Source organism: Anguilla anguilla, chromosome 15, assembly GCF_013347855.1.
Source record: "Anguilla anguilla isolate fAngAng1 chromosome 15, fAngAng1.pri, whole genome shotgun sequence".
Classification (NCBI taxonomy): domain Eukaryota; kingdom Metazoa; phylum Chordata; class Actinopteri; order Anguilliformes; family Anguillidae; genus Anguilla; species Anguilla anguilla.
In genome coordinates this window covers 27,395,717-27,420,645 of record NC_049215.1, presented here as the reverse complement: position 1 = coordinate 27,420,645, position 24,929 = coordinate 27,395,717, and the positions used below count along the sequence as shown (strand labels likewise).

Sequence of the window (24,929 nt, the reverse complement as noted above, 5' to 3'; positions counted from 1 at the left end):
GAATACAAAAAATATGATTATTTGAGAAGTTAAAGGGTAAAATATGAATAAAAATTCAACATGTGTTTCTTATGTTATCATCACAACTGAACTAACTATGTTTTAGCTTCAAAACTAGCACAACTATGTCTTTGAGTATTACTCAGTGAGGGAAGCATAATGACCATTTCTGCTATCACTCAAGCACAATGTTGCATTTTTACAACATGTTCAGAAATTTTCACCAAAACATAAAAAATGTATGTTTATATTTTTCCCCAACATATTACTCATCAGAGCAAACGAGTTTTAAGAGCAAAATATATATTTTTTAATTTTTTAATTGCATCAATGTCATTGCAATGTATTAAAAGGTTCTTCTTAGACATACAGTAACAAATACACGGAAATATACCAGCGTCAGCTGCATTTATGACCCTAAGACACTGCCTACTTACGCAAAGAAACTGCTTTCCATTGCAGCTGTTTGTGAGTGTCACGTTTGTGTCCAATCAAAAGATGTTATTCCAGTTTTTATGTCCAATGAGTTTCTGACCAAAGCGTATCAGCAGCCTACATACAGGAAGCGAACACAAGATACAAAAAGTCTGGGTACTACATTGTTTTGGCCTCAGACTCCTGTGGTATTGGGTCTCGAAAACTATTTTCTAGGATTAATGTCCTTAACTGCGTGCATTGTTGATGGGTGGTGCTGTCCAGAATCACATCTGCGTGAACACGTTTTGACGGCATAACAAAGATAGCTAGCAAGGTTGGTTGTTGAGACACGGGTGAAGAAATCTCAAGATACGGATTGGTGTTCATTTACAATGCGTTTGGTTCGCTAGATAAATTGCCATCTTGTTCACGCGTGTAGCTAATGGCAAACAAAACGAGTAGTTCGTGGTGTATTGCAGAAAAGTTCTGAAAATAAAGCATGCTTTCTAAAAATAGCCACGCTTTACTGCCTATCTGCATAACCGGGGAGTTCCATGGTAACGCCGTTTGTAGATTCACAGATGTGAATATACGATTAACAAAGCATCAGTGCTATAAAACGCATTAAAAACCTCAGTATAACTGGATGTGAGAAGCACGCTAATCAAGCAAACCCACTGTCCCGTCCTGTCCAGACTGGCTCTCGGCTGAGCATGGAGACAGCACACCCTGGCGATGAGAAGAGAGGTTGTAGCGCCATGCTGTGGTCGGTTGGGGAAGCTGTGGAGAGGCAAACGCTTCAGATCGGGGCATCTGCGTGCGGTGCTACTGCGGTGGTGGACGTCCTACAGGCTCTGGGCGTCACCGTAGCGCCTGAAACCGCTGATTTCTGCGTGCGAACTCGATTAAGAAAGAATGAAGCGCCTTTGCCGGACTATCTGTTCTCTCGTAGTGAGGCAGGTACTGTATTACACCGATTCTGAATCATATCACTCCTCTGAGAAATACAGTTTCAGGGGAATATAAACTTAATTGGGTTCAGCAGCTAGTGCTTGGTCGGGCTTGTCCACCTGATAGCAAAGTTTAACGTGTGTGTTTTTAAAATGTATCTTTACTGCGTTTGCATTCATGTGTCTGTTCATCCCTGTTTACACCCCTCCTGACCAGGTGCCACACACCAACAGCTCCTGGACGGGGCAGAACAGGCCAGCGATGGGAGAGTAGTGGGGCGGTTCTTTGCCTTCCACCCTCCCCGGCAGGTGAAGCTGGTTCCCTGGCTCGCCTACTGGATCCGGAAGGGCGCTGTACCAGTAGCCACCATGAACATGCAGCTGGCCGTCCCTGAGGGAGAGGAGGTCCCTGACGCTTGGCATCACCAGCTGATATTTGGGGTGGGGCCTAACGCTGTCTTTATGACAAACCCTCTGGATGTGGGTGAGTAAATGAGCCCCGCCCCCCCCCCCCCCCCCCCCCCCCCAGGAGCTGCATTTATGTGGTTATCTGTGAAGAGACTGGAAATTAGGGGTCACAAGTCCAATGATCAGCCTTGAATTGCCTTTCCACTACAACTGTAGTGTTTCCAGTTTGCATAGCATGCTCTCTGTGTATTGATGTAGGCATACTATATTCAGTGTATATTTTTCAATAAAATAAACTACAATTCTCATGTGCCTGAGAAGAACTTGTTTTGTTTGTGAATATATGATCCTTGCACTTTCAAAGCAGAACAATTATGAATAATTTAAACAGTCTGCAATGCTAATATGTTTGGCTAATTTCCTTGTAAGCTAGCCGACTGTAAAGCACAGTCAAAATTAAGTTTGTGGCAAAATATGCTAAATATGCTAAATAAGCTCTGTCCATGGCAGACTTTTATTTAAAAAAAATTTCTTGGTTTTGTTTGCATATGTTCAGTCAAAGTTCTATGGGAAGATTGTTTGTTCACAGTGAGTGAAGAGGTGGTGCTCCAGCGTTTGTGCAGTGAGTCAGTGCTTTTGATTCGCCGGGAGGACGTGCTGCAAAGATTGACAGGTGACACCCAACTGTCTGTGCTGACACAGGGTCAGTCTGACCCACGCTGGAACACCCTGGATGTTGAAGGTCAGTAAAGTGGTCCCACCCCCTAATCATCTATTCATGTTTCTGCTATCGGCTGAAAACTACATCCGTCCAGTGTCTAACCTGCTTGTTCCTGGTCAGGGTCACGAGGGGCTAGAGCCTATCCCAGCATGCACTGGGCAAGGAGCAGGAATACACCCTGGACAAGTCGCAGCCAGGACACACACACCATTCACTCACACACTCATACCTACAGGCAATTTAGTCTCCAATTAGCCTACTGAATGTTTTTGTTCTGTGGGAGGAAACTGGAGTAGCCACAGGAAACACACAGAGAATGTGAAAACTCCACATAGAAAGGCCCTGGTCGGGAAACAAACCCAGTACCTTCTTGCTGTGAAAACTACAGCATCTTTACAAAATATAATTTTGTTACAGGGAACCAAAAATGAATCGCAAGTACGCTGTGTGTACTTTTCTGTATCTATATGTATAGTTATTTTGTATATATCTGGAGACTTTAAGATAAATTTGAATTTAGTTCATTTATACTTACGTATACCCTAAATGAAAATAATGTATTCACATACAAGATTAATTTTGAGTCATCTGACTTCAAAAAGGACAGAAAAACTGAGTTAATTTTTTTTTGCTTCTTAGTTTCCTTGAATTTGTATGTACATTTTCATGAAAAGATGCCACTGTACCTTGGAATGAAAATAGACTTCCAAAGGTATGGCTCAGTGCAAAAACAAAATATAGTTTCTCCAGTTGTATTGTTAAGTGACATTGCATCATCAGTGTCTGTGTGTAATCAGCTGTGTATTACATTGTTAGTATCTGTATTCAGTATGATTATGTGTCACTGGTAGCTGTATTTACGTGAAAGTTACACCACTAGAATGTGTGTAGATATATACTGGCTCATGTACAGTCATACTTACTTCATATGTACAGTATATATATTTTTGCTGTATCGGTTACATTTTGAGCATACATATTTATAATAACATCCCTAATCTGTGCATATTTTCCTTAAAGTACTTGTCTGTCTCTGCACTTCCACAGGCCAAGTGAGGCAGATGTGCTGTGAAGAAGAGTGTGAGGATGAAGAACAGCCGAAAATGACCCACATCGTGATTCCAGCAGCATACCAGTCTGGTGTTTCTCTCTTTGCTGTCAGAGACTCTGACGTGGGACACAAGCTTCTCCAAGCCCCTGATGTACCCCTGCTGTAATGTGACTCAAATGTTTATTACTCTGTCAGTTAACAGATATGGCCCTTACCTGTGGCATGATTGTACCTGCCAGTGATTGGACTGGTCACCTGACCTGAATGTATTGTGAGAGGACAGTCACATTGGGTGATGCGGATGGGGCCTCTGACTCCAGTTGAAGACACATTGGTACTCTTCATAAACAACTAAATTGATATCTATGTTGAACCCTCAACCACATCTCAGTGTTACAAATATCCAAACATAGTGGGCAGTTGTGAAATACCTCAAAATTGCGCTGAACAATGTTTTTCCTTAGTTTTAAACTAAGTACCCCCACTGCTGTCTCTGTTCCATCCAATGTAATGTAAACAAGCTAATTACTGAATAAACACTCTAGACGAAGACTTTTTAAACTACATTTCCCATCATGCCATCAGACAGTTTTTTTGGTTTTACGGAAACAAGTTGCTGAGAAATCTAAACATTTCCTGATTTGTAAAGCAAATGATCGGGTCATTCAATCCATTGTGTCTATACTTCAGTCGATGCGTACTATATACTTGTCAGTGAATACGCTTCGAATTTTGCGTCGCCTGACGAAAATTCACAAGTTACCAAAAGTTTTACAGGATTAAAAAAGAGCATTGTATTTCTCATATTCCAGATTGGCAATCATTTAAATAGTTTCAGTAACTCCACTTAATTTTCATTAACGTAACGATTGTTTACGCGCGTGAAAGCTGACCCACGTGGTGAACAACTCCGTTCTTCCTTAGCCCGCGTGCATCCTACTTTACGCTGCATTTACCAGCTGCTGGGGGAGGTAGTACATCTGCACCTAAAGCCCTATTCGCAAATCCCCTCGGATCAACTCGGGTCATTCGGGACAACTCCGCTAAGGTAAGATGCAGGTTTCAGACCTGTCTATCAGAAAAAAACATGAGTTTATTTGGATGGATTTCTTGTGTGTTAGTTAATTAGTCCTATTAAAGTCCATGCTGGTCCGCACCCGAAAGCGGACTAAATTCAGAGGGTGAAGAAACGCTTCTGAAACGTGTACACAATACAAAACATTAGTTGCTAGTTCTCCAGTTTTCTTTCCAACCAGTATTTTAACTGAGCGTGATAGTTGGATTGACGTTCAACCTATTAATTCTTTTTGCATTTAGCAATGTTGTTTTAGGCTACCAATCCAATCAGCTAGCAATAGGATGGTTCACGAATTCTGCAACATGGGTCGTTGAAATTGTGTCAGCTTCTTAGAACAACAGCTGCTGTTACTATAATGTGGACGTCAAATGTGTCCTTGCTTGTGCAGAGTCGCTACTTGACTTGCACTCCTATCAAGATGATGAAATGGATTTCGTTTGTCTGTATTGCTACTTAGAATCATGTTCAGTACCTTGTGTAACCTCGAATCACATGAGCGAGTTAATTAGGAACCATGTGCATCTTTAACAAATTAGCTTTTTTGCAATGCACGCTGTCTGGGTAAACGACTGTGACAGTGTGGTGCTCGCAGACAGATTTCACAACTCACTGATTTACCTCTGGGTGAATCCGGGAGATATCTATAGTTAATGGACGAAAGGTCGGGTGGTCTATGTCTCGACCAGAGGTTTATTTGCTTTGTGGGATAATTAGGGGGTTGGTGATGTTCGAAAAGTGATGCAAGTTTGAATTACAGATCGCAACATTGTACTTAGTTAAATGTACTTAAAAGTTCTAAAAGCCGACGTGCGAAGATGTGTATGTTGTACGTACCAGTGAATACTGTCCGTCTACTGTGCGCTCTCTTTCGACTAAACCAAGGGAACAGTGGTGGAAGGAACTAATGTAGGTAATGTCACCTTTCATAGCTATCGCAAAAGGTTGCCATGAATGATTGCTGAGTTGATGCTGCAGGAACCATTAGTGTAGGTGCATGGCTACATCAGGGAAAGTATAGTGAGTTGAGCATGGCCTTTGTGCAAATGGCAGCTAATTGGAAAAGGGTGCTTTGTTTGTGGGTGTAGAGGCCCTGAAGTACAATGACAGCTTTACTGTCCAGGGGTGTGAGCACATGTCTTTATCAAAGGTCAACTGTTATTCACTGCTGTGGCTGTAATGGACCTTCAATCGCAATGCACCCCTATCCATAGGTCAGTGTTGCATGCAATTAAACTACTTGTCTCAGAGATTAATGAAGAGAGCTTGGGGAGTCAGTGTTTGTTGCTCAGGTCAGTGTTAGGCTGCAAGTTTACGATGGGGGGATTCTGTGCTCAGAGATATGATGGCGTGCACTACGAGCTTGTTCTTCTGTCCGGTGTTGGCTGAGAGTTTGCTACACTTTTCCTGCAGTTGCCATGGCAGAGCGCGTGCTGGTCATTGGCTCCGGTGGCCGGGAGCATGCCCTGGCCTGGAAGCTCGCCCAGTCCCCTCATGTGCAGCAGGTTCTAGTTGCCCCAGGAAATGCTGGCACCGCAGACTGTGGAATAATCTCCAACTCAGGTAAGACAACGGATGGGTGGATGGGTGGGTGGGCAGGTGGGGGGGCGTTTTGGGGTGGGAGGTGCAGGTGGGGGGAGGGGGGTGGGGAGGGGAGTGGGGGGGGGAATTCAGGGGTCAGAATCTAAATGTCCTGCCATGTGTTTCTCCCACCCATGAGCTCAGATAGATGATTTTGCAAATTAATTTCTGCTTCCTGGCTGAAGAATTGTGCCTATTAGAAAATCCAGGTTTATTGGAACAAAATACTGAGGGGGGACTTGAACCTGGATGTTCCACCTGTGGTGGGCGGCCGTGCACATGAGAAACACACTGGTAGTCCTTATGTGTCTGCTCATGCGACACAAATGACTCTGCATGTCACTAAGTCTTCAGTCATGCAGGCCAGTGTATTCGACTTTTGGGTTTTTTACAGATCGGTGCCTGCTGTAAAGTGCTCTGACATCACTGCTGGTGCCTTGAACCATTCTGTCTGTCTTCACAGGGGTGTCTGTGAGCAATCACTCCATCTTGGCTCAGTACTGCAAGGATCACAACGTGGGGCTGGTGGTTGTGGGGCCAGAGGTGCCCCTGGCTGCAGGTGAGCACCGTACTCTGTGACCCATCATTTCATAGTCCTGCCGTTGGATCTTGTACCACGGAAAGCCATCAATGCCCAAACCTCTCAAAAAGAAAAATTTGTCTACTCACTGTCAATTATGTACAACTAAAATTGCATCAACACACTTGAAAAAACCTCAGCCAATAGCAATGCAAAACTGTGTGTAGGTTAGCATATTGCATCTAGGCATGTTTCACCGCTACAACCTTTTTTCTGATCATGTCTATGGAGTTTTCTGTGTCAACAGGTAAAAAGTAACTGCATTGAGATGACTTTTTGCATCGATGGATTAACATGTGGCCCCGACAATCTGACGGGGTCCGTTCGCTGCCCTCTTCCCCTCTCCCCTTCTCTGCCTTTCTTGTTGTGCCTCAGGGATGGTGGACGACCTGACGGCTGCAGGGGTGCCATGTTTCGGGCCTTCGGCCCAAGCCGCCCAGCTGGAGGCCAGCAAGAGCTTCTCCAAGAGCTTCATGGAGCGGCACGGCATCCCCACTGCACGCTGGAGGTCCTTCACCGACCCGCAAGAGGCCTGCTGCTTCATCCGGGGGTCAGTCGGGGGAGAGGGGTGGATCATGCGGGGGTCAGTCAGGGGGAGAGGGGTGGATCATACAGGGGGTCAGTTGGCGAGAGGTGTGGATCATCCAGGGGGATTTTGGATGGGTTACTCAAGGCAAGAAGAGTTTTCTGTTAGAAAAGCGGGTATTGGGGTGGGGCCGAGTCAGCTAGTGAAGGAGGCTGGGAGGGGGAAGGGGGTGGAGGTTTTGGTCAGGAACCGGTCATTCAGGGGACTGTACTTGTCAGAGTCAACTTTGACCCCTTGGTGCTTGTGCAGGGCGGACTTTCCCGCGCTGGTGGTGAAGGCCAGTGGCCTGGCAGCAGGAAAGGGGGTCATCGTAGCGCGAGATAAGGACGAGGCCTGTCAAGCAGTGCAGGATATCATGAAGGTCAGCCCCCCCTTCTCTGCTTCAGAGTCCTCACAGACTTGAAACTCTCCCTTTTCAGCCTGTAACTCTCTTACACACTGGAAATTTTGGATTTCCTGTTCACTTATTTGATGTGTTGAGAAGGCCAAGTTGTCCATTTTGGCTCAATTCTCTTTGGTCTCACTCTTAGGACAAGGCGTTTGGCTCTGCAGGGGAGACTGTTGTGGTGGAGGAACTTCTGGAAGGAGAGGAAGTATCTGTGAGTGTTTTTTTCGTGATTATTAATTTAGTAATTGCCTCTTTTCAGGTGAGACAGGAATGCTGAGGGCTCTTGAGCAGTATATCCAGATAATAATGACAATTTTTCATACAGAAAACAATGTGAAGTGCCTCACTCTTAAATTAAAAAAAGCAAAGCACACTAATAACAATCACAAGGAAAGAGTAGTCATTAAAATAAATAAATAAAATAACACGGCCCAGGACCAGGCTGAAATCATGGGTACAGTGATTTGCAGTAACACTGTCCAGTATGAGATCAGAGTATTTCTCTGTCTCATGGTGCAGCAGTGGCACCCCTGGTCGACTGGGCATGTGCAGATGTGACCCCTGATTATTATCTGTTGTCCCGTCATGGATATTCATGGAGTGTGTCTCTGCTGTCTGATCTCGGTGTGTCTCTGCTAGTGTCTCTGCTTCAGCGATGGCTGCACTGTTGCCCCGATGCCCCCAGCGCAGGACCACAAGCGGCTGCTGGACGGAGACCAGGGGCCCAACACGGGAGGCATGGGGGCCTACTGCCCCACCCCACAGGTATGTACTGGGACTAGTGTCCACACCTTACAGGTGTACTGCCCCAGCCCAGCAGGTGTACCTTCACAACAGAAGGTCTGTAGAGGGGCTACTGCCCACGCCTACAGGTACACCAGCACAGCACAGCAGGCATGGGATGCTAGGAATGAACCATCGTGTGTCCATCTCTCTCATTCTGTCCAGGTGACTGAGGACATGCTCCAGCAGATCAAAGAGACCGTGCTGCAGAAGACTGTGGATGGAATGAGGGAGGAAGGTGCCCCTTATGTGGGTGAGTGAGGGTCATACAGCTGGTGACGGGCACAGTGAATGTGTGGATTGAGTTTGAAAGTGCTGGTTCAAATGCAGCATTTGATTTCTGGGAAGTTGAGGCCATTTCATTTTGCATTATTGATAATCTAAATACTGATAATTAAACCCATGACGTAGCCCATAGGTGTCAGACTCACCCCTGGAGGAACACAGTGTCTGCTGGTTTTCGGGGCGTTCTCAACACCAGTGGTTCATTTTAAGTCGTTGATTGGCTAAAGAATACACACACCTTGTTGTCAATGCTTTCGCTGGCAGCTGATCGAAAGGAAAGCACAAAAACCCACAGACACTGCGGTCTCCCTGGGAATTTAGTTTGAAACCCCTGGTGTAGCCCTTTGTACAGTCCTCGATTTGGTGGAATTGGACCTTTAAGTGCTGAAAGGTCCTTGTATTGTTGGTATGGGTAAGTGTGAGAGTCCTGCTCTCCCTGCCTCACACTGTGTCCTTTCTGGACAGTAGCACTCTGACTGCCCCCTCTCTCTCCCCCTGTAGGTGTGCTGTACGCTGGGTTGATGTTGACCAAGCAGGGGATGAAAGTGCTGGAGTACAACTGCCGCTTTGGTGACCCCGAGTGCCAGGTGAGCGGGGAAGCAAGCTGCCTTTTCTGTTCAGACGTCTTATGACACTTCCACAGTAAGGTTGGAAAATGGTGTGAAGGATATTTTTTACATACTGCGTGTCATATGCTAAACGGCATGCCGTAAACAGTACACAGTATGCTTGTACACAGTACACAGGGCACAAGACATTGCAGATAGGGCTCTGTTTTGGACATCGTGGGCACTGAGCGTTTAACACCGATCTGCTACCGCTAAGGTCCTGCTGCCCCTGCTGAAGAGCGACCTTTACGAGGTTCTGCTGGACACGATGCAAGGCAAGTTGGCCTCCAGCCCCCCCTGCTGGCTGGACAACAGCGCCGCCGTCACTGTGGTCATGGCTAGCGGCGGCTATCCAGGAGACTACAAGAAAGGTGTCGAAATCACAGGTAGCGGCATTTCACTCGTGCCTATTATCACTGGTACACTCCACAAACCTTGCAATTCCACATTATACATCTAGAGACATTAAGAGAGAAAATTGTTCTGTTTTATGAGATGCAGAATTCCAAATTACACTGGCCACAGCCAAATTATACCTCCAGTAACCATTTTACTGTGCTCCCAATTAGGAAAACTTTATAGCAGACTGCTGCGATAATGTTTTTCATTCTTTTTTCATGGTAGTAATGGGACCCATTTTCTATTCCACTTCCTCCCTGTCACATGGGCTTACTCAGATTACTTCAAACCAAAGTCTTTTTTTGGCTCCTTTGCGCCCAGTGTGTTGCGCAGATAAAGCGTATCTGTTTGGGTCCCGTGCAGGTCTGTCACAGGCTCGGGAACAGGGCCTGCTGGTCTTCCACGCCGGGACAGCACTGAAGGAGGGGCGGGTACTGACCAACGGGGGCCGTGTCCTGACCGTTACCGCGGTGGGCCCGAGCCTGGAGACCGCCCTTCGCTCAGCCAACCAGGGCGTGGCCGCCGTGGGCTTCCCCGGGGCAGTGTTCCGCCGAGACATCGGCCACCGGGCCATCGCCTTCCTCACCCGGTCCAGGTGTGTGTGAGGGCCTGGTCTTTATTGTTTGGCCTCTTTGTTTTAGTTTTATAATCCATTTTGGTGTGTTGTAAAAAAAAAAAAAAAAACAGTTAAAATAAAAAAACAACAACGTTTTAAGGTGGAAGATCCACAAATATGTGATTAGAATGTTCTTAACTGAACATTCTAATGCTGATGTAACAACCACTGCTGGAAAGCAATGGTGTTCTAGAACATTGACTTCGAATTTTGAAGAAACATTCTGAAAAACCTACTCTTCGAAAGGTTAAAAAGACAACCCATCTCTATAAGTTGTGCAGTCAGTCTTTAGTCCTGTTGTTTATTGAGGGTGATGGAGGGGGATGGAGGATGTTGATGGTCCCATGGGATAGTGGGTTGTAGGTAGCCATTGGCAAAGGCAGGCTGTATCGTACTGTCAATGTTAAAATCATTTCTGTGTCTGTACTTCGATCATGCGATGAATTTATTGCAAAGGAACATTCAATAAAACACTAGCATCCATACATTCTGATTTGTTTCTTGGTTTTTATTTATTTTTTTGTAGCCGGTCATCTTTCTCACCACAATTTGTTGGAAAGGAGAGTGAAAGTCTGGGGACTTTGTGCATTTGCACGGAGGAGTTTCACTCACTGCAGAAATATGTTAAAACCAGCCTGAAAAAAATAAATAAAAAATCAGCCACTCCATGTTTACCAGTAGACTTCAGATACGATTTTCACCACGAAATGGCTGGTGTCTAGGCCTGCACGATGGCCACAGCTCTCTCTCTTGGTGCCACACACACCGGAAACACACCGAAATGGAACATTACCGGTTCCACTTGACTGAGCCGCGAAATGTGATTTAACCCCAGTGGCCGAAGAGGCTGAAAAACGAGTGTAAAAGCGCGTGAGCGAAGCGGCATCCTCTGTCCCCCGTAGCGTAGGAGCCGTAGGATTACACTCACTGACCCCTCCCGTTTCCGCTCTCCGCAGGGGTCTGACCTACAAAGACAGCGGGGTGGACATAGCGGCAGGAAACCAGCTGGTGGACGCCATCAAACCCCTGGCCAAAGCCACGTCCCGCTCAGGTACGCCCCCTGGAGGCTTCTCGGAGGGAGGGCGCTTGGCTTCTGTCTCAGGCGTTCCTGCAACAGGCGCAGCGGTAGTCTGGTTGATTCTGGCCAATGGCCTTAAGCCATTGTAAAGATTGTAGTACGATGGACAAAAATATACTACTGTACTAAAACACGCTTGCTGTAAAAATCTGTAAAAACCTCTTCTTTTAAAATCTGTAGTGATGCACTATAAAATCTGATTCATTCTCTGCATCAGGCACATGATGCTAAAGCTGATATTAATGGACATATTTGTGCATACTGTGAAAAGCCATTAACGTTTCCTCTGTTGTGTTTTCACTTTTCTTAACATAGTATAATGTGATTTGGCTTTGTTGTTATTCGCTACCTGTTTAAGATGCTCTTGCTCAGTACAAGTACTGAATATCCTTATAGTTTGGGTTTTGGATCCATTTTAACTCTTAAGTATGGACAAATATGGCAGTACCAGTAGTAGTTAGTTTGCTTGCCATATTGAGACCTATAGTATGGAGTTTGAATTGTATTGTAAAATTCAAGAAGCTGTCAGACAATCTAACTCAACCCTTCCCAAACACCTAAACTGAATATTAAATCCATTTCCCCCTCAGGAAGTTTAAAATGATTATAATTACTTGGCAGTGTCCAATTTAAATGTCCATTGGGGTTATAAGAACCTAATTACCTTATTTAGTTTAACAAAAAGGTCCATTCATTCATCACAAGCTGAAATTGCTGATCATGCTGTACAATTATAAATCTTTTAAGTCATAATTTTCAACACCATTATTAAAATCTGCATTTCTATAGATCTGCTAATAGGCCCAGTCAGTTTGACAGCAAGTCCATATGTCGAAGCACTGTAAACAGTACTCTTATTAATTGGCAACAGAGCAAAAAGGAAATTACAATTTTTCTACATGTGATTACAGCTTGAAACCATCCCCAGTCGACACAGTCCATGCAGAGTAAAATGTTGACGGAATTGAGCCGACAAGGCACGCAAACCTGGAGGAACGGGTTTTGTATAGCGTGACAAAAGAAGAATGCACATCTGGCCGTAGTGAGCCAGTGGCAGTCTTAAGAGTGGTATTAGTTCTGAGAGTCCAAAATTGTAATGTAAACACTGAGTTTTTTCCTCTGATGTCACAGGTGAATCTAAGTGCGGTTGTCTTTGGCTTGTGCAGGATGCAGTGCAGAGCTGGGTGGATTTGCAGGGTTGTTTGACCTGAAAGCTGCGGGATTCAGAGACCCCATCCTGGTCTCAGGGACTGATGGAGTTGGGACCAAGCTCAAGGTACATTCATAAGGAGCCTTCTACTCAGATAACGGGAACTGTATTGTCACAGGTTCATCTGATGGTTAGGTCAGAGCGTGTAGGTGAATTGAATGGGATTGCTAGAAGGATTGCCAAGCGATCTCTTTGACTGTCTGGTAAGTGGAAAAAGTCTGGTTGAAGAAGATGGATCATCTTTTGTTGAAGGTGTGTTGGAGAGATGAAAACCAATGGAGCTACAGTGTTTGTCCATGACTGGGCCTTTCTACAATGTCACAGTGTTTATGAATCAACACTGTATGTCATGCAGAGGTGTGTTGCTTCTGCAGATCACTGTCGTGTGTCATGTCTGTAGATTGCCCAGGCGTGTGAACGTCACAGCTCTCTGGGTCAAGACCTGGTGGCCATGTGTGTGAACGACGTGCTGGCGCAGGGGGCGGAGCCTCTCTTCTTCCTGGACTACTTTTCCTGCGGACGATTGGATGTGGGAGTGGCCTCCTCTGTGATTGGTGGAATAGCACAGGCCTGCAGCATGGCTGGCTGTGCTCTGCTGGGTGAGAGGTCCTCTTAGGTTTAACTTGAAGAGTAGAACAGAGCAGCACCAAATTTTCATGAAACACATCTCTGGCCTGGAGTCATCAGGAATTAAACTGAGTAAAAGCCTAGTATTAGGGCTTATTTCCTCCTGGGAGGTTATGGCTTCAGCTTTACATCGTATTTGGATTTAGTTTTATTTTCCGTACCCTTCTCATGGAACCAACCAAGACTTTAACTGAGCTCAAGAGGAGCTGAGGTGCTATTTGTTTGGGTTTATAGGGAGAGAACATGACCAGTCTTTTACAACTTTACAACTGAAAACTAATTTCAGGGGTGTTGATTTCATTTGTTTAATTTTGTTCACAATGATCCCTCCATTACTGGCCGTAGGCATCTTGCTCTTTTGTGTGCATAGTTATTTATTTGCATTTTGATTGGATTTGCTTGTCACACAAAGCATTATTTATTTATTATTTTTACTCGTGTATTTATAGTCGTGTGCTATTTTGACCCAATTTATTTTTGTTATGACATGTTTGCAGTAATTTCCAATGTGTGTAAATAACTGAAATATAAAAACTGGAGGTATGTGTGCGATGATAGGTATTTATTTACTTATTTGTTTGCATTTTCATTAGAATTGCTTGCCACGCAAAGCGTTTTCAGTTTGCCGGCACAGTATTATGGTTTTAGTCGCATGGTATTTTGAGCCGAGCTGAGACATTTGCAGTAGCTGTGTAGAGCTGGGTAATTTTCACTGTGTGTGTAAAATGACTGAAATGGCTGAAATGTGGGGGAGGTTATGCGCCTGACGACGGGTCTGTCCCAACGTGTGCGCTCTCAGGGGGGGAGACCGCCGAGATGCCGGGGGTGTACGGCCCTGGGGAGTACGACCTGGCCGGGTTCTGCGTGGGGGCGGCGGAGCGGGACAGGCTCCTCCCCCGCCTGGGGGACATCGTGGAGGGGGACCTGCTCATCGGGGTGGCCTCTTCCGGCGTGCACAGCAACGGATTCAGCCTGGTGCGGAAGGTCCTGGAGAGAAGTGGCCTGCAGTACAGCTGTCCCGCCCCGTTTGGGAAGCCTGGACAGACCGTGGGTATGTGCCTCCTTAGCCAGGCCTACAGAGGAGAAACTCTGTCTCTCAGACGGCTGATTGTGCTCGCTAGCTTTACCCCTTCAAACATCAAACGCTATAAGGCTCCAGGGAGAGAGAGTAATTTGTTGTTAAATTGGGTGAACACTCGATAATGATTCGCTGGGAGCTGTAGCTCTTGAAGTTATATCCAGGGGTGCTGATATGTAGATACTCCTTCAAAGAGAGACATATTGGATTGTTACACTTAATGCCACCACTTTTCCCTGGTGTAAATTATGAGATTTATTATTTGCCATTCCTTAGACTTTTGTGCTTATGGGGGTCTCATAGTGTATCTTTTGCTGCCTCTATGTATTTTTGATGCAGATACACCTTTTTCATTGCATGTTTTTGTTCAAATCTGTTTAAATTTGAGTGTGTGAGATTGATGTCCTCCTATTCTTGTATATGTTGTAGGTTCTCTATAGCCCCTTATGTTTTAGATACACATGTGGAATGTATTAGGTGTGGCTTGTATAAGTTGCATGCCACCTATTGTCTTTACAACCCTGATGAAGGCCTTGTCTCTGTCTTTTTTTGCCTTGTTCTAGCCCATTCAATAAAGGCTTTTTATCCTTTTTTTCCCACAAGGAGGCAGAATACCATGGCCTTTTTCCTTGGTGCCGCACTTTTTACTCACTTTTCAGAGTTTTTTTTTTGAGGATTATAGTTTAGTGTTCCTCTGTCTTTGAGTCCTCTGGCCTGAGTGAGTCTTCTCTCCTCTCTGGCAGGCGAGGTGCTGCTCACTCCTACAAAGATCTACAGCCGGCTCCTCCAGCCAATCCTGCGCAGCGGGGCCGTGAAGGCCTACGCCCACATCACGGGCGGCGGTCTGCTGGAGAACATCCCCCGTGTTTTGCCTCCACAGCTGGCCGTTGACCTGGGTAATCCCCCCCTCCCCCCCATCTGAGCCCCCATCGGAGGCTGCCTGCTTCAGTCCAAAGCCAAAAGCTGTCATTCAGCACTCTGAATGAATCATGCCCGGAACCTTCTGCAGTTCTGTTTAGCTATGCTGGGCTTTCATTCATCACTCACGAAAGTATATTTCAGAATTACATTTGAGCTCCTTCCTTCTGGTAAATCTCAGCTAGGTTGTAACAGATCTGTCTCCTGTGAGCAGTATCAGAGAGTGGTGTGGCAGGTAGGTGTGTCCTGTGTCCGTGGTTACGAGTGACACGGGCTTGTCGCGGCCCCTGCAGACGCCTCTCGCTGGAGCATCCCGGCGGTGTTCTCCTGGCTGCAGCGGGAGGGCGGTCTCTCGGAGGAGGAGATGGGGCGCACGTTTAACTGCGGGCTGGGCGCGGTGCTGGTGGTGAGCCGGCAGGAGGCCCAGCGGGTCCTCAGGCAGGTGCAGGCCCAGGAGGAGGCCTGGATCGTGGGCTCGCTGTCGCACAAACAGCCAGGTGAGAAGCTCTCTCTCTCTCTCGCTCTGTCTCAACACACACACAAAGTAACTGGGCTGCCAGGTGAGTAACATGCACAAACCAGCACACTGTGGGAGGAGAGGGGGTTAGTGCAGGGTCCACAGCTTCGTTCCTGGAGAGCCACACATTTTACTGTCTTTTTAGTATGGGTTAGTGTGCATTCCTTTCTTTTCCCTTCTTTGGGAGGGATGTAGTGTGTGACCCATCTCCAGGGCAACCACACATCCCAGGAGATGATCAGTACATCTAGTAAAGGAGTAAAGCACTCGTTTCGTTTTGTGAAATGGCATTTCATATTTATGTTTGGCATTTCAGTTTTTTGTGAGTCATGTCAGGTGTGCACGTGTGTATGCGTGTGTTAAAAAAGAAATCTGTAGTTGATTGGCTGGTGTTTCTGTGAAGGGGCGGAACCAGTGGTGATCCGGAATCTGCAGCACAGCCTCAGGATAGGGCCAAATCCTTCCCCCAACACTAGTGCCCCGCAGAACGGGGCCGAGCACGGAGACCGGGCCTCCCGTAGGAAGACCAAGGTGGCGGTGCTCATCTCTGGGACAGGTAGCTACTCATCCTCACTCACCTGGAATGTCTGCACTGGCTGATAGATCTGAACACACCATTTACCACTAATGCTGATCAGATGTCTTTTCCATGCGAGATTACAAATACATTATGTTACATTAATTTGGCAAATGCTTTTATCTGAAGCAATGTACAATAAAATGCAGGTGTATAGTTCATCCCTTTGAGGTGTAAGATCTCAAATATGTGATTATGGTGATATTGGTGATGTCACAATCACTAATGGAGTTCTAGAACACTTTGAATTTTGAAAAAACATTCCAGAAAACCTACTCTTCAAATGGTCAGTCAGGTTATTCAGAGACTTTTGCTCACTCAGTGTTCTGGATATTCCTTGTCCGTGTCCTAGGGACAAACCTGCAGGCCCTGATTGAACAGGTGAAGAAACCCTCCAGTGCAGCGGAGATTGTGGTGGTCATTTCGAACAGGCCCGGCGTCCTGGGGCTGAAGAGGGCCTCTCTGGCTGGCATTCAGACCCGGGTGAGTGTCCCTCCCCACCCTGCGGCTGCGCTCCTCTCTCCCAGCCCTCCAGTGTCTGCTCATCGCCCCCCGTCTCTTCTGTTTACTGCCATCCGTATGTCAGTTCCACTGCTGCTGCCCTGATCTGCTATGCTACAGTAGTCTCCATTTGATTCTTTTTCCCTCATTTCTCTCTTGTGTGTATTGATGTCTTCAGCATAGAGTTCATTCAGCGGATTTAAATTTTTGTATTTATAATTTTTAAAATTCTGTCATTTTTACTGCTGAAATGGAACTGACTGACTCTGTGGTATCAGCCGCAGGGCTAACACGGAGATCTCCGCCCCTCCCGCATGTTGCTTTTCTGTTGTCACACATCATCTGAAACCAATGGCTGCCCCGCCGCGCTCAGTGGGCCGCTGTGTAATGTTCAGTTAAATTACCCGGGCCCTGCCGCAACGCGTGCGTTCATTTCCCGTCAGGTGGTGGACCACAAACTGTACGGCAGCCGGTCGGAGTTTGACAGCACCATCGACCGCGTGCTGGAGGAGTTCGGCGTGGAGGTCGTCTGTCTCGCTGGGTTCATGAGGATCCTCACTGGCGCCTTCGTGAGGAAGTGGAGTGGTACTGCACCTCGGGCGAAGTCAAACCCACATTAACACTGAGGGTGTTTTTTTCACACTTAAGTTTGTTTCCACCTCTCTAGTGGACTACCACCCGGTCCTATAAAACAAACCGAACAGCTCCAGGAGAATGGCTGCTGGTGATGTTTGGGGGATTGTGTGGTCAGAAAAAACCTGTGCTCTTGCATCAGCTTCCTCGTGATGTAGCAGAACCAAATGATAAGCACATCTGCAGAGGCCATCTTGAATAATATTACCCATAATTAGGGGTTTACATGCATGGTGCATAAGTATCCATTGACAGCAAAAAGATAAAAATACATGACAATTTTATGTCGTAATGGTGCAAATGCCCACCTATATTTAGGTATGCATTCTGTTAGGGCATTTTAATCTTTTTGCCATTTTTGCATTCCACTTAGTGCATCATGAGCAGGGGTTGACCTGTTACAACACTGAGGTCTGAGTACTAAAGGAGCTGTTGTGTGAACAAGTGGTTTGAGATCTCAATGTTGAAGTGGATCAGAAAGAGAGCTGAATTCACTTAGAGTGAACACAAAAAAAGACAGAGTTAATTTGCAGCTGGTTCATTTTTTGGCTCACTTCAGAAGTGAGAACTGAGTTTAGTTCTTTTAAAAAGATGTACATGTGAAAACATGCCTGGAAGAGGTGGCGCGATACAGTAATATGCCTGTAATACAGTAAATTCCCCTTGCAGTGTCAGACACAGTGAGCGGAGCGGAATTATGGACGTTGACATTTTCCTTTCCCAGGGAAGCTGCTGAACATCCACCCCTCTCTGCTGCCCTCCTTTAAGGGCGTGCACGCCCAGCGGCAGGCTCTGCAGGCCGGGGCGAGGGTCTCCGGCTGCACCGTCCACTTTGTGGCTGTGAGTCCGGCTCCGCACACTTCCTCCGGGCCAGGGTTTCCCCAAGATCCGCTTTTACTTTTTTTTTTTGTTGAGTGTCCAGTATTTCATGCGAGTCACGTTCTATATTCTTCACTCTCACACTTATCGTTGAGCTCATGTTATGTAAAAGGGCACTGTCAATTCTCTCCTTTTAAGTGATCATAATTCATAATTTTTTCTTCATCTTTATATACACAGTGAAAGGTCTGGCCATTATACTCAATGTCAAGAATGAAGACTGCTTGGAATGCCCAATGTTCTGTGGGATTTAGCACAGTCGCCCCTGTATACAGTCATTTCATACCACCAGTAATTCCGGACCAATATGGCTGCTTAGAGTTTGGTTTCTGTAAAATGCTGCTGTTGACCATCTCATGATTAATCAGTATAATGGTGTGAAAGTTGTTTTAAGGGTTTTAATTGAACGGCATTGACTACACTCTTTACAGGAGGAAGTTGACGCAGGTGCGATCATTGCACAGGAGGCGGTGCCAGTGCTGGTGAATGACACCGAAGACAGCCTATCAGAGCGTATAAAGGAGGCGGAGCACCGTGCCTTCCCAGCAGCCCTAGAGCTGGTGGCCAGTGGGGCAGTGAGGCTGGGGGAGGATGGGCGTATCATCTGGAAACTGGCAGAGCAGGAGTAAACCCCCTCTGCCCTGGGATGTGTGCTTACCCAATGTCCACACCGTGACCAGATTTAGGCTCCAGATTAAAAATGTGACCAACTCAAAACCACACCTGGTTCCTATGCGGCAAGAGATCCATCAAACCTTTGCTTTATGGTTAATAAAATGGGGCTAAGACAGTTCTATCTGTATTTTGTTTACATAGTTTGCCAACTGTGAGTCAGTATGTCAGTCTGCCCAAACCCTCTTTTTAAAGCTAACTGGAATGGCCGCCGCAGCAGCAGCTACCAATTTACTGGGACGCTAACATTAGAATTGTATAAAATTAAGACCGCCTTCCAGCACTGCAGCCTTGTCCATTTAGATCAGCCAATCAGGACATTCCAAGTAAACCTTCACTGAAAGTATTCACATGGTGTGAGACAAAGAATGTTCTGCTAGTACTTGTAAATTTGTTGTATGATTCTTCTTGTCAATGAGATGCATGAAAATGTTTCACTGCAAGCACCGAAGGGGTCGATCTAGTTGTAGTACAAAGTGGCTTTAGCATCAGGAAAATGTTTATCAATTTTCCAGGGACTGTTTACAGCATGTAACTGGAAAGCTTGTCTTTCTGGCTGTCCCTTGCCTTAAATACGTTCAGTGTTCAAAGATGTTTTTTGTGGTGTGCTTAATCCTCCTTTGCATAATAATATTGTTCCCATTTTCTCTACACTCACATTTAAGGATTCATTTCACTTTATTCAGTACAAAAAGAACAAAGCCCAGGATTTCAGCTGATGCAAAACCCAACAGAACATTGAAATTGTTGCTCAGTTCCTTCTCATGCAAGGTCACAGCTCTGAAAAGGCTACAGCTGAGTCCAGTCACTGCATAGTCCAGTACGGAGAAGTGCTTTTAGCTGGACTGTGTGCGTTCTCGCTGATCCACAGCAGTTAGGTACAGTAATCAGTCATATTGACCATTATTCTACACCAGAGCTGCCCAACCCTGTTTCTGGAGATCTACTGTCCAGTAGTTTTTCCATTTCAGCCTTAATAAAGCACACCTCATTCAGCAGCTAGAGATCTTGTTGAGCTGCTAATTAGTAGAATCAGGTGGCCAAGTTAGAGTTGAAATGACAACCTATAGAACAGTAGATCTCCAGGAGCAGGGTTGGGCAGCCCTGTTCCACCATCTTTAGAGATTGGTGTTGTGTAATGCGCCCAGTTGCAGAGTCTTCCAAGATGCTCCGCATCTCCCTCTACAGGTCAGACGGTGCACTCTACCACTGGCTCTCAGGATAGGTCAGTGATGTGTCGCCGGACAGATGTGGTTGCCTGGCGATTCGTATGGCCCTGGAGCGAGGACGATGTGGCGGTTTTGGTTCAGGTTCTGCTGAAGCGTAGTATGGACAGGCTCTCCCTTCCAGCACGTCTGGACAGACATACTGCCCCCTGCAGGCCAGACTGGCCCAGCAGCTGAATGATCTCCTCTGTGGAGGATAGACGGGAATCACTATGCGTTCAAACATCAAGTGAAAGGATTTATTTTTAGGATTAAATGATTATGCACACACATCTAAACAGGTCCTTGGTAATGAAAAATAAACAGAGATGAAAAAATTGCTCACAAAACTGCATTTCACCATTTACTAGCAGACAAACATTTCAGTCCAAACTGGAACTTTGGACCTGACGAAGAACCCGTTTGGATGGAAACATTGTCTGTCTACAAGTAAATGGTCAAACAGTTTTGTGTGATTTATTAATTTATTCACTAAGTTTTTATTTTTATATACATTTTTACAAAAAGAAGTATTTCACCTGGGTCATTTTCTGCAATGGTCACCAAATAAAACAGCCCCTGACTGGACAGCAGTTGTGGGACCAATGGGAAAAACCTGTCCATCACTTCTCGGCCCCGCCTCCCTCCAGCCCAAGCAGCCTCAATGCCACAGCTGCCAATCTGGAGACAGAATGCGTTGGACTCAAAGCTCCCCCACATAACATCATTCTAAATATTTATAGATATAAATTACATCAGGTGGGACAGGGAGGTCCTAATTCACCGCAGTGCTTGGTACGCCTTTACAATTCTTAACTTAAAAAGGTTCAATACTGCACAGTAGCTGGAATATCACACAGTAAGTGTGACACACCCTTAATTTGGGGGAGGGGGGTGGAGGGTTACCTCTTCTGAAGGGGTAACTACGTATGGGGGGTTGAAGAGCATTACTTCCACCTTTCCACACAGCCTTGGCAGGAGACTGTGCACCTGAAACCAGAACAAAAGACAAAGTCTCACACTGAAATTAATTACACATTACTATGCAACCTAACGCTCTTCTGACAGAGCAAGTGTAACAACAGATGAATTCAAGTAACTTCACTCAGAACTGTTAATCCCAAGATCACAGCTTAGATCACCAAGAAGCTAATGCCACCATAAGAAGACCCAGAGTCAATAGTTTTAAAAAAAATCCCTGTGTGTAAGAGACAGCAACAGTACCGGAATGAGATAAGGAGTAGATAAGTCTAGAGGAAGGGAAACTATGTAGGGTCACTGTTGGGTAGAAAATGAGCAGAAAACAATGAAGAGAGACTGACAGCTCAGGGCAGTTAGGGTCCTAGCACGTGTCTCACTAATTTGTACTGGAGACTAGCTGACTATAACTCCTACTCTGGCACATGAAACCAAAACAGCGTCCAAGTCTGAAGAATCCTAAAGCGTTTTGGAAGAGGTTGCAAAGCTGACTCTTGCAAGTGTTCCAACTGCACGAATTGGACACACAAGGGACTGGGGATTCCGCAGTAAACAACCGTTTGTACAGGTTCCAAGGCAAATGGAGACGCTGCGGTTGCCGCTGGTAATAATCATTTTCTCGCTCTACTTCCCATTACAAACAATCAATGGCAAATCTGAAAACTTGATACTTTGCGAATAGCATCATGTGAGCTTGCTCAACCATATGTAGCACAGAACGTCTGTGGACAAATGAAACGCTCTGAATGCGTGAACAGGCTGAACAATAAACGAGGCCCAGAGCAGAAACAGGACAGGACAGATGGCGAGACCATAGAGTTCAGGGAGAGGATGGACGCGTGTTCCTCACCAGGTCCGTGACGACAGGCTGCAGGCTGATGCCGTTACAGCGCGCAGTCTCCAGAGTGCACTGGGCTGCTGCGGGGTTCACGTCCGTACAGCTGCGTGAGACAAAGCAAACTTACACTGCAACACACAAACTGCCAGCAGGGAACAGAGGAGTCCAGAAGCAGCAGCAGCAGTAAAGGCCCCAGGGCTTGCAGAAACACAGCCTCATCTCTGAATATAGTACAATACTGAGGCACACAGACTCACCTCATTCGTTATAATTAGGGCAATTCCACAGTAATAGGGTGATGCTGAGACACACATCTTCACCTGCTACTTTTTATTTTTTTATTTTATTGGTTTATTTTTCAGGGACAATGCACACCAATCAACAGTCAAACTGTAAATGAGCCAGAGTTAGCCTGGAAGGCTAGTTTTCATCTGCTGTCCCTGGCCAGATGTTTAAAAGGCATCCACGGTACTCACAGACACACAGCTTCACCTGTTCCTCTCACAGTACTCACAGACACACAGCTTCACCTGTTCCTCTCACGGTACTCACAGACACACAGCTTCACCTGTTCCTCTCACGGTACTCACAGACACACAGCTTCACCTGTTCCTCTCACGGTACTCACAGACACACAGCTTTACCTGTTCCTCTCACGGTACTCACAGACACACAGCTTCACCTGTTCCTCTCACAGTACTCACAGACACACAGCTTCAGGTCCAACTATGGAAGCCAGGAAGGCAGACGCCACACCAGAACCGCTGCCCACCTCCAGACAAATGGACGGTCTGCAGACAAAGATAGTTTATTTTAAGTGTGGAGCAGTGACAGACTGATTGCCACCAGGAGCCCGTCAGCTTCCTGTACTTCAGTTCAACGTTCATCGCAACTTCTAAAGGAAACTGGTTGCCAGTTCAGTGGCTGCATGGTTCCGTCCACACTGATATTAGGCTAAATGGTTCTGAGATACATCTCAATTTGGAAAATTTAATCTGTATGTGCCCTCTCCTGCATATGCTTTTGTGCAAAAGCCCTACGCATAACTGGTGTTATGTCCAGGGGGCATACTGGTGACTGAGGCATTAAACCACCCACTTAATTTGCTTCAGCCTATCGGCATCCTGCTCCAGAGCGTCCATCAACAGGAAGGAATCCTCGCTGGGCTCGTAGACTTCAGAAAAGGGGCCACGCCCAGCATGTGAGTACAGAGGGGTAGGGATCATCCTGACAGCGGTGTGGACTGATGCAGGGAGGGGAGGCAGTAAACCGGGCATAGGATGGTCAGACGCAACAGCCCTGCGAAGAATGGTGCTTTCCACTCAATTCCTAAAATGGAAGAGAGTAACAAAATGGAGATTGAACATAAAAAAAAATGTGGCCTAGAATAGGACCAGGAGTTTACTCTAAATTTTGGTTACCTTATTTGGTTCCATATTGGATAGTGTCGAACGGGTGCCAGGATTCTGTTTTGGTCAAGGCTAATAATTAATAGAACGTAATCGTTACATGGTGGTCAAAAACAGAAGTTGCTAAGCTCATGTTTGTATTGAAAGAAACTGTGTCCGGGTTTATAATCACATATTAGCTCCTGTAGTCTATTTTATTTATCTTGCGAACAACGTTTTAATGATGCAAATCATCCGAAACATAAAACCAAGCAAAGTGTGGGTGGTCCCACTTCAAACGAAACTGACTACGGCTTTCTACTGCTTTGGACTTTCTGAACTAACCGCCGTTTAACTAGTCAAATTACTAGCGATTAAATCTCCAGGCATAGAATTTTGCTAAACGTGAAAAGTCAGACTGTTTACGGTCATTTCGCACGTACCGTGGATTTTAGTTTAGAACATCTACTCTATTTTTGACGCCTGGTAGCGTGTTAAATGAGTCCAAACCTTGTTCTAAAGAAGAATAATGCAATAGCTAGCTAGCTCCGCTCTAATGATTGACTGACATGGGACGAAAGAAATCAGATAACTGAGTCTAATTTAAAAGTTATGTGGCTTAATGCAGACGATAAACATTTTGCAGGGTCCCCACAGTAACTAATACATCAATGACATGTCTTAATGTAATTAACTAGCCACAACAGAAGCCTTACTACGTTATGCGCTTTGTGTTCTACAAAGCGCGTACGTAACCGACACCTTCTATAGATAAGTTTAAAAAATAGACGTTGTTTAAAGGGATGACATTAACTACCTGGCTATTCACTAATAACACAGCTAAGTTAGTCACTAGCTGTGTTAATAGCAGTCTATCTACCCAGCAAGCTTCATTTGAAGCAAACTCATTCAATAACAAAACTCTGAGTATCCAGCACTTAATAATCCTGCCGTTCCAATACAATAATTAGATAACAATTGGGAACTGAAACGCGAATAAATCTTTACTTAAAGAAAAAAGAAAGAGGTACCATGGTTGAAAGATTTGTAGTCAAATTCACGCCAGTTCTTGAATCACACACGTGAAACGCAGTGCAACGTCCGCTTCCGGTTTTTTCCTCTAAGTGTATTATGGTAGTTGGTGTTTTTGCGCTTTCCTCTCAGCATTGATTGTAAAACTACCAAAATCTAAGCGAAATCTGTTTGAACGGTTTTATTTAAAATAATGTACCCGGAGTACAGTTGTAAACTCTGTCATATAACACACAATCTCTCTAAAGGTTATTCTGATGTATTGCATTGTCAGCAGATTTTAATTTATTTAAATAAAGTTTTCTTTTCCATTTTTTGAGGATCAAAAGTACCAACAATCTGCCTTATAA

At 45.6% G+C, this 24,929-nt stretch overlaps 3 protein-coding genes across 7 annotated transcripts; 2 read left to right on the top strand and 1 right to left on the bottom strand.

Annotated features, from left to right (window-relative positions):
* Window positions 1–542: 542 nt before the first annotated feature.
* LOC118214097 lies at window positions 543–4,099 on the top strand. 2 transcript variants are annotated; one of them, XM_035393631.1, is made up of 5 exons: window positions 543–751; window positions 1,113–1,377; window positions 1,585–1,851; window positions 2,365–2,517; window positions 3,544–4,099. In XM_035393631.1, the coding sequence occupies exons 2-5, from the start codon at window positions 1,131–1,133 to the stop codon at window positions 3,711–3,713; spliced, it is 837 nt and encodes a 278-aa protein (XP_035249522.1). In that variant the 5' UTR covers window positions 543–751; window positions 1,113–1,130; the 3' UTR covers window positions 3,714–4,099. The 2 variants fall into 2 exon arrangements, with proteins under 2 accessions (XP_035249522.1, XP_035249521.1); XM_035393630.1 differs by having other exon boundaries at window positions 2,350–2,517.
* A 109-nt stretch (window positions 4,100–4,208) lies between these two features.
* On the top strand, window positions 4,209–19,724 carry gart (phosphoribosylglycinamide formyltransferase). Its single transcript, XM_035393629.1, has 22 exons — window positions 4,209–4,595; window positions 6,036–6,185; window positions 6,667–6,762; window positions 7,159–7,333; window positions 7,619–7,730; window positions 7,900–7,968; window positions 8,397–8,522; window positions 8,706–8,793; window positions 9,327–9,412; window positions 9,651–9,819; window positions 10,196–10,427; window positions 11,405–11,499; window positions 12,693–12,802; window positions 13,137–13,335; window positions 14,163–14,414; window positions 15,185–15,337; window positions 15,653–15,856; window positions 16,280–16,432; window positions 16,806–16,936; window positions 17,398–17,539; window positions 18,312–18,427; window positions 18,898–19,724. Exons 2-22 carry the CDS (start codon window positions 6,041–6,043, stop codon window positions 19,093–19,095), a joined length of 3,051 nt encoding a protein of 1,016 aa, XP_035249520.1. The 5' UTR covers window positions 4,209–4,595; window positions 6,036–6,040; the 3' UTR covers window positions 19,096–19,724.
* Window positions 19,725–19,797: 73 nt separating this feature from the next.
* On the bottom strand, window positions 19,798–24,691 carry n6amt1 (N-6 adenine-specific DNA methyltransferase 1). 4 transcript variants are annotated; one of them, XM_035393632.1, is made up of 8 exons: window positions 24,579–24,673; window positions 23,581–23,640; window positions 23,258–23,488; window positions 22,864–22,950; window positions 22,172–22,262; window positions 21,250–21,333; window positions 20,883–21,024; window positions 19,798–20,551 (listed from the first exon to the last, which is right to left on the bottom strand). In XM_035393632.1, the coding sequence occupies exons 3-8, from the start codon at window positions 23,434–23,436 to the stop codon at window positions 20,445–20,447; spliced, it is 690 nt and encodes a 229-aa protein (XP_035249523.1). In that variant the 5' UTR covers window positions 23,437–23,488; window positions 23,581–23,640; window positions 24,579–24,673; the 3' UTR covers window positions 19,798–20,444. The 4 variants fall into 4 exon arrangements, with proteins under 4 accessions (XP_035249523.1, XP_035249526.1, XP_035249524.1 ...); XM_035393635.1 differs by having other exon boundaries at window positions 23,581–23,625; window positions 24,579–24,651; XM_035393633.1 differs by lacking the exon at window positions 24,579–24,673 and adding an exon at window positions 23,991–24,557.
* Between the last annotated feature and the right edge of the window lie 238 nt (window positions 24,692–24,929).

Bases quoted from the DNA above. Each gene is read 5' to 3' on its own strand.
- gart (XM_035393629.1), top strand. From the start codon at position 6,041: ATGGCAGAGCGCGTGCTGGTCATTGGCTCCGGTGGCCGGGAGCATGCC. The intron at 15,857-16,279 runs GTGAGAAGCTCT...GTTTCTGTGAAG, and splicing joins GCTGTCGCACAAACAGCCAG to GGGCGGAACCAGTGGTGATC. The intron at 17,540-18,311 runs GTACTGCACCTC...TTCCTTTCCCAG, and splicing joins CTTCGTGAGGAAGTGGAGTG to GGAAGCTGCTGAACATCCAC.
- n6amt1 (XM_035393634.1), bottom strand. From the start codon at position 23,436: ATGCCCGGTTTACTGCCTCCCCTCCCTGCATCAGTCCACACCGCTGTC. The intron at 22,951-23,257 runs GTGGGTGGTTTA...CTTTGTCTGCAG, and splicing joins GATAGGCTGAAGCAAATTAA to ACCGTCCATTTGTCTGGAGG. The intron at 21,025-21,249 runs GTAACCCTCCAC...TTCTGTCTCCAG, and splicing joins TAGTTACCCCTTCAGAAGAG to ATTGGCAGCTGTGGCATTGA.
- LOC118214097 (XM_035393630.1), top strand. From the start codon at position 1,131: ATGGAGACAGCACACCCTGGCGATGAGAAGAGAGGTTGTAGCGCCATG. The intron at 1,852-2,349 runs GTGAGTAAATGA...TTCTATGGGAAG, and splicing joins GACAAACCCTCTGGATGTGG to ATTGTTTGTTCACAGTGAGT. The intron at 2,518-3,543 runs GTCAGTAAAGTG...GCACTTCCACAG, and splicing joins GAACACCCTGGATGTTGAAG to GCCAAGTGAGGCAGATGTGC.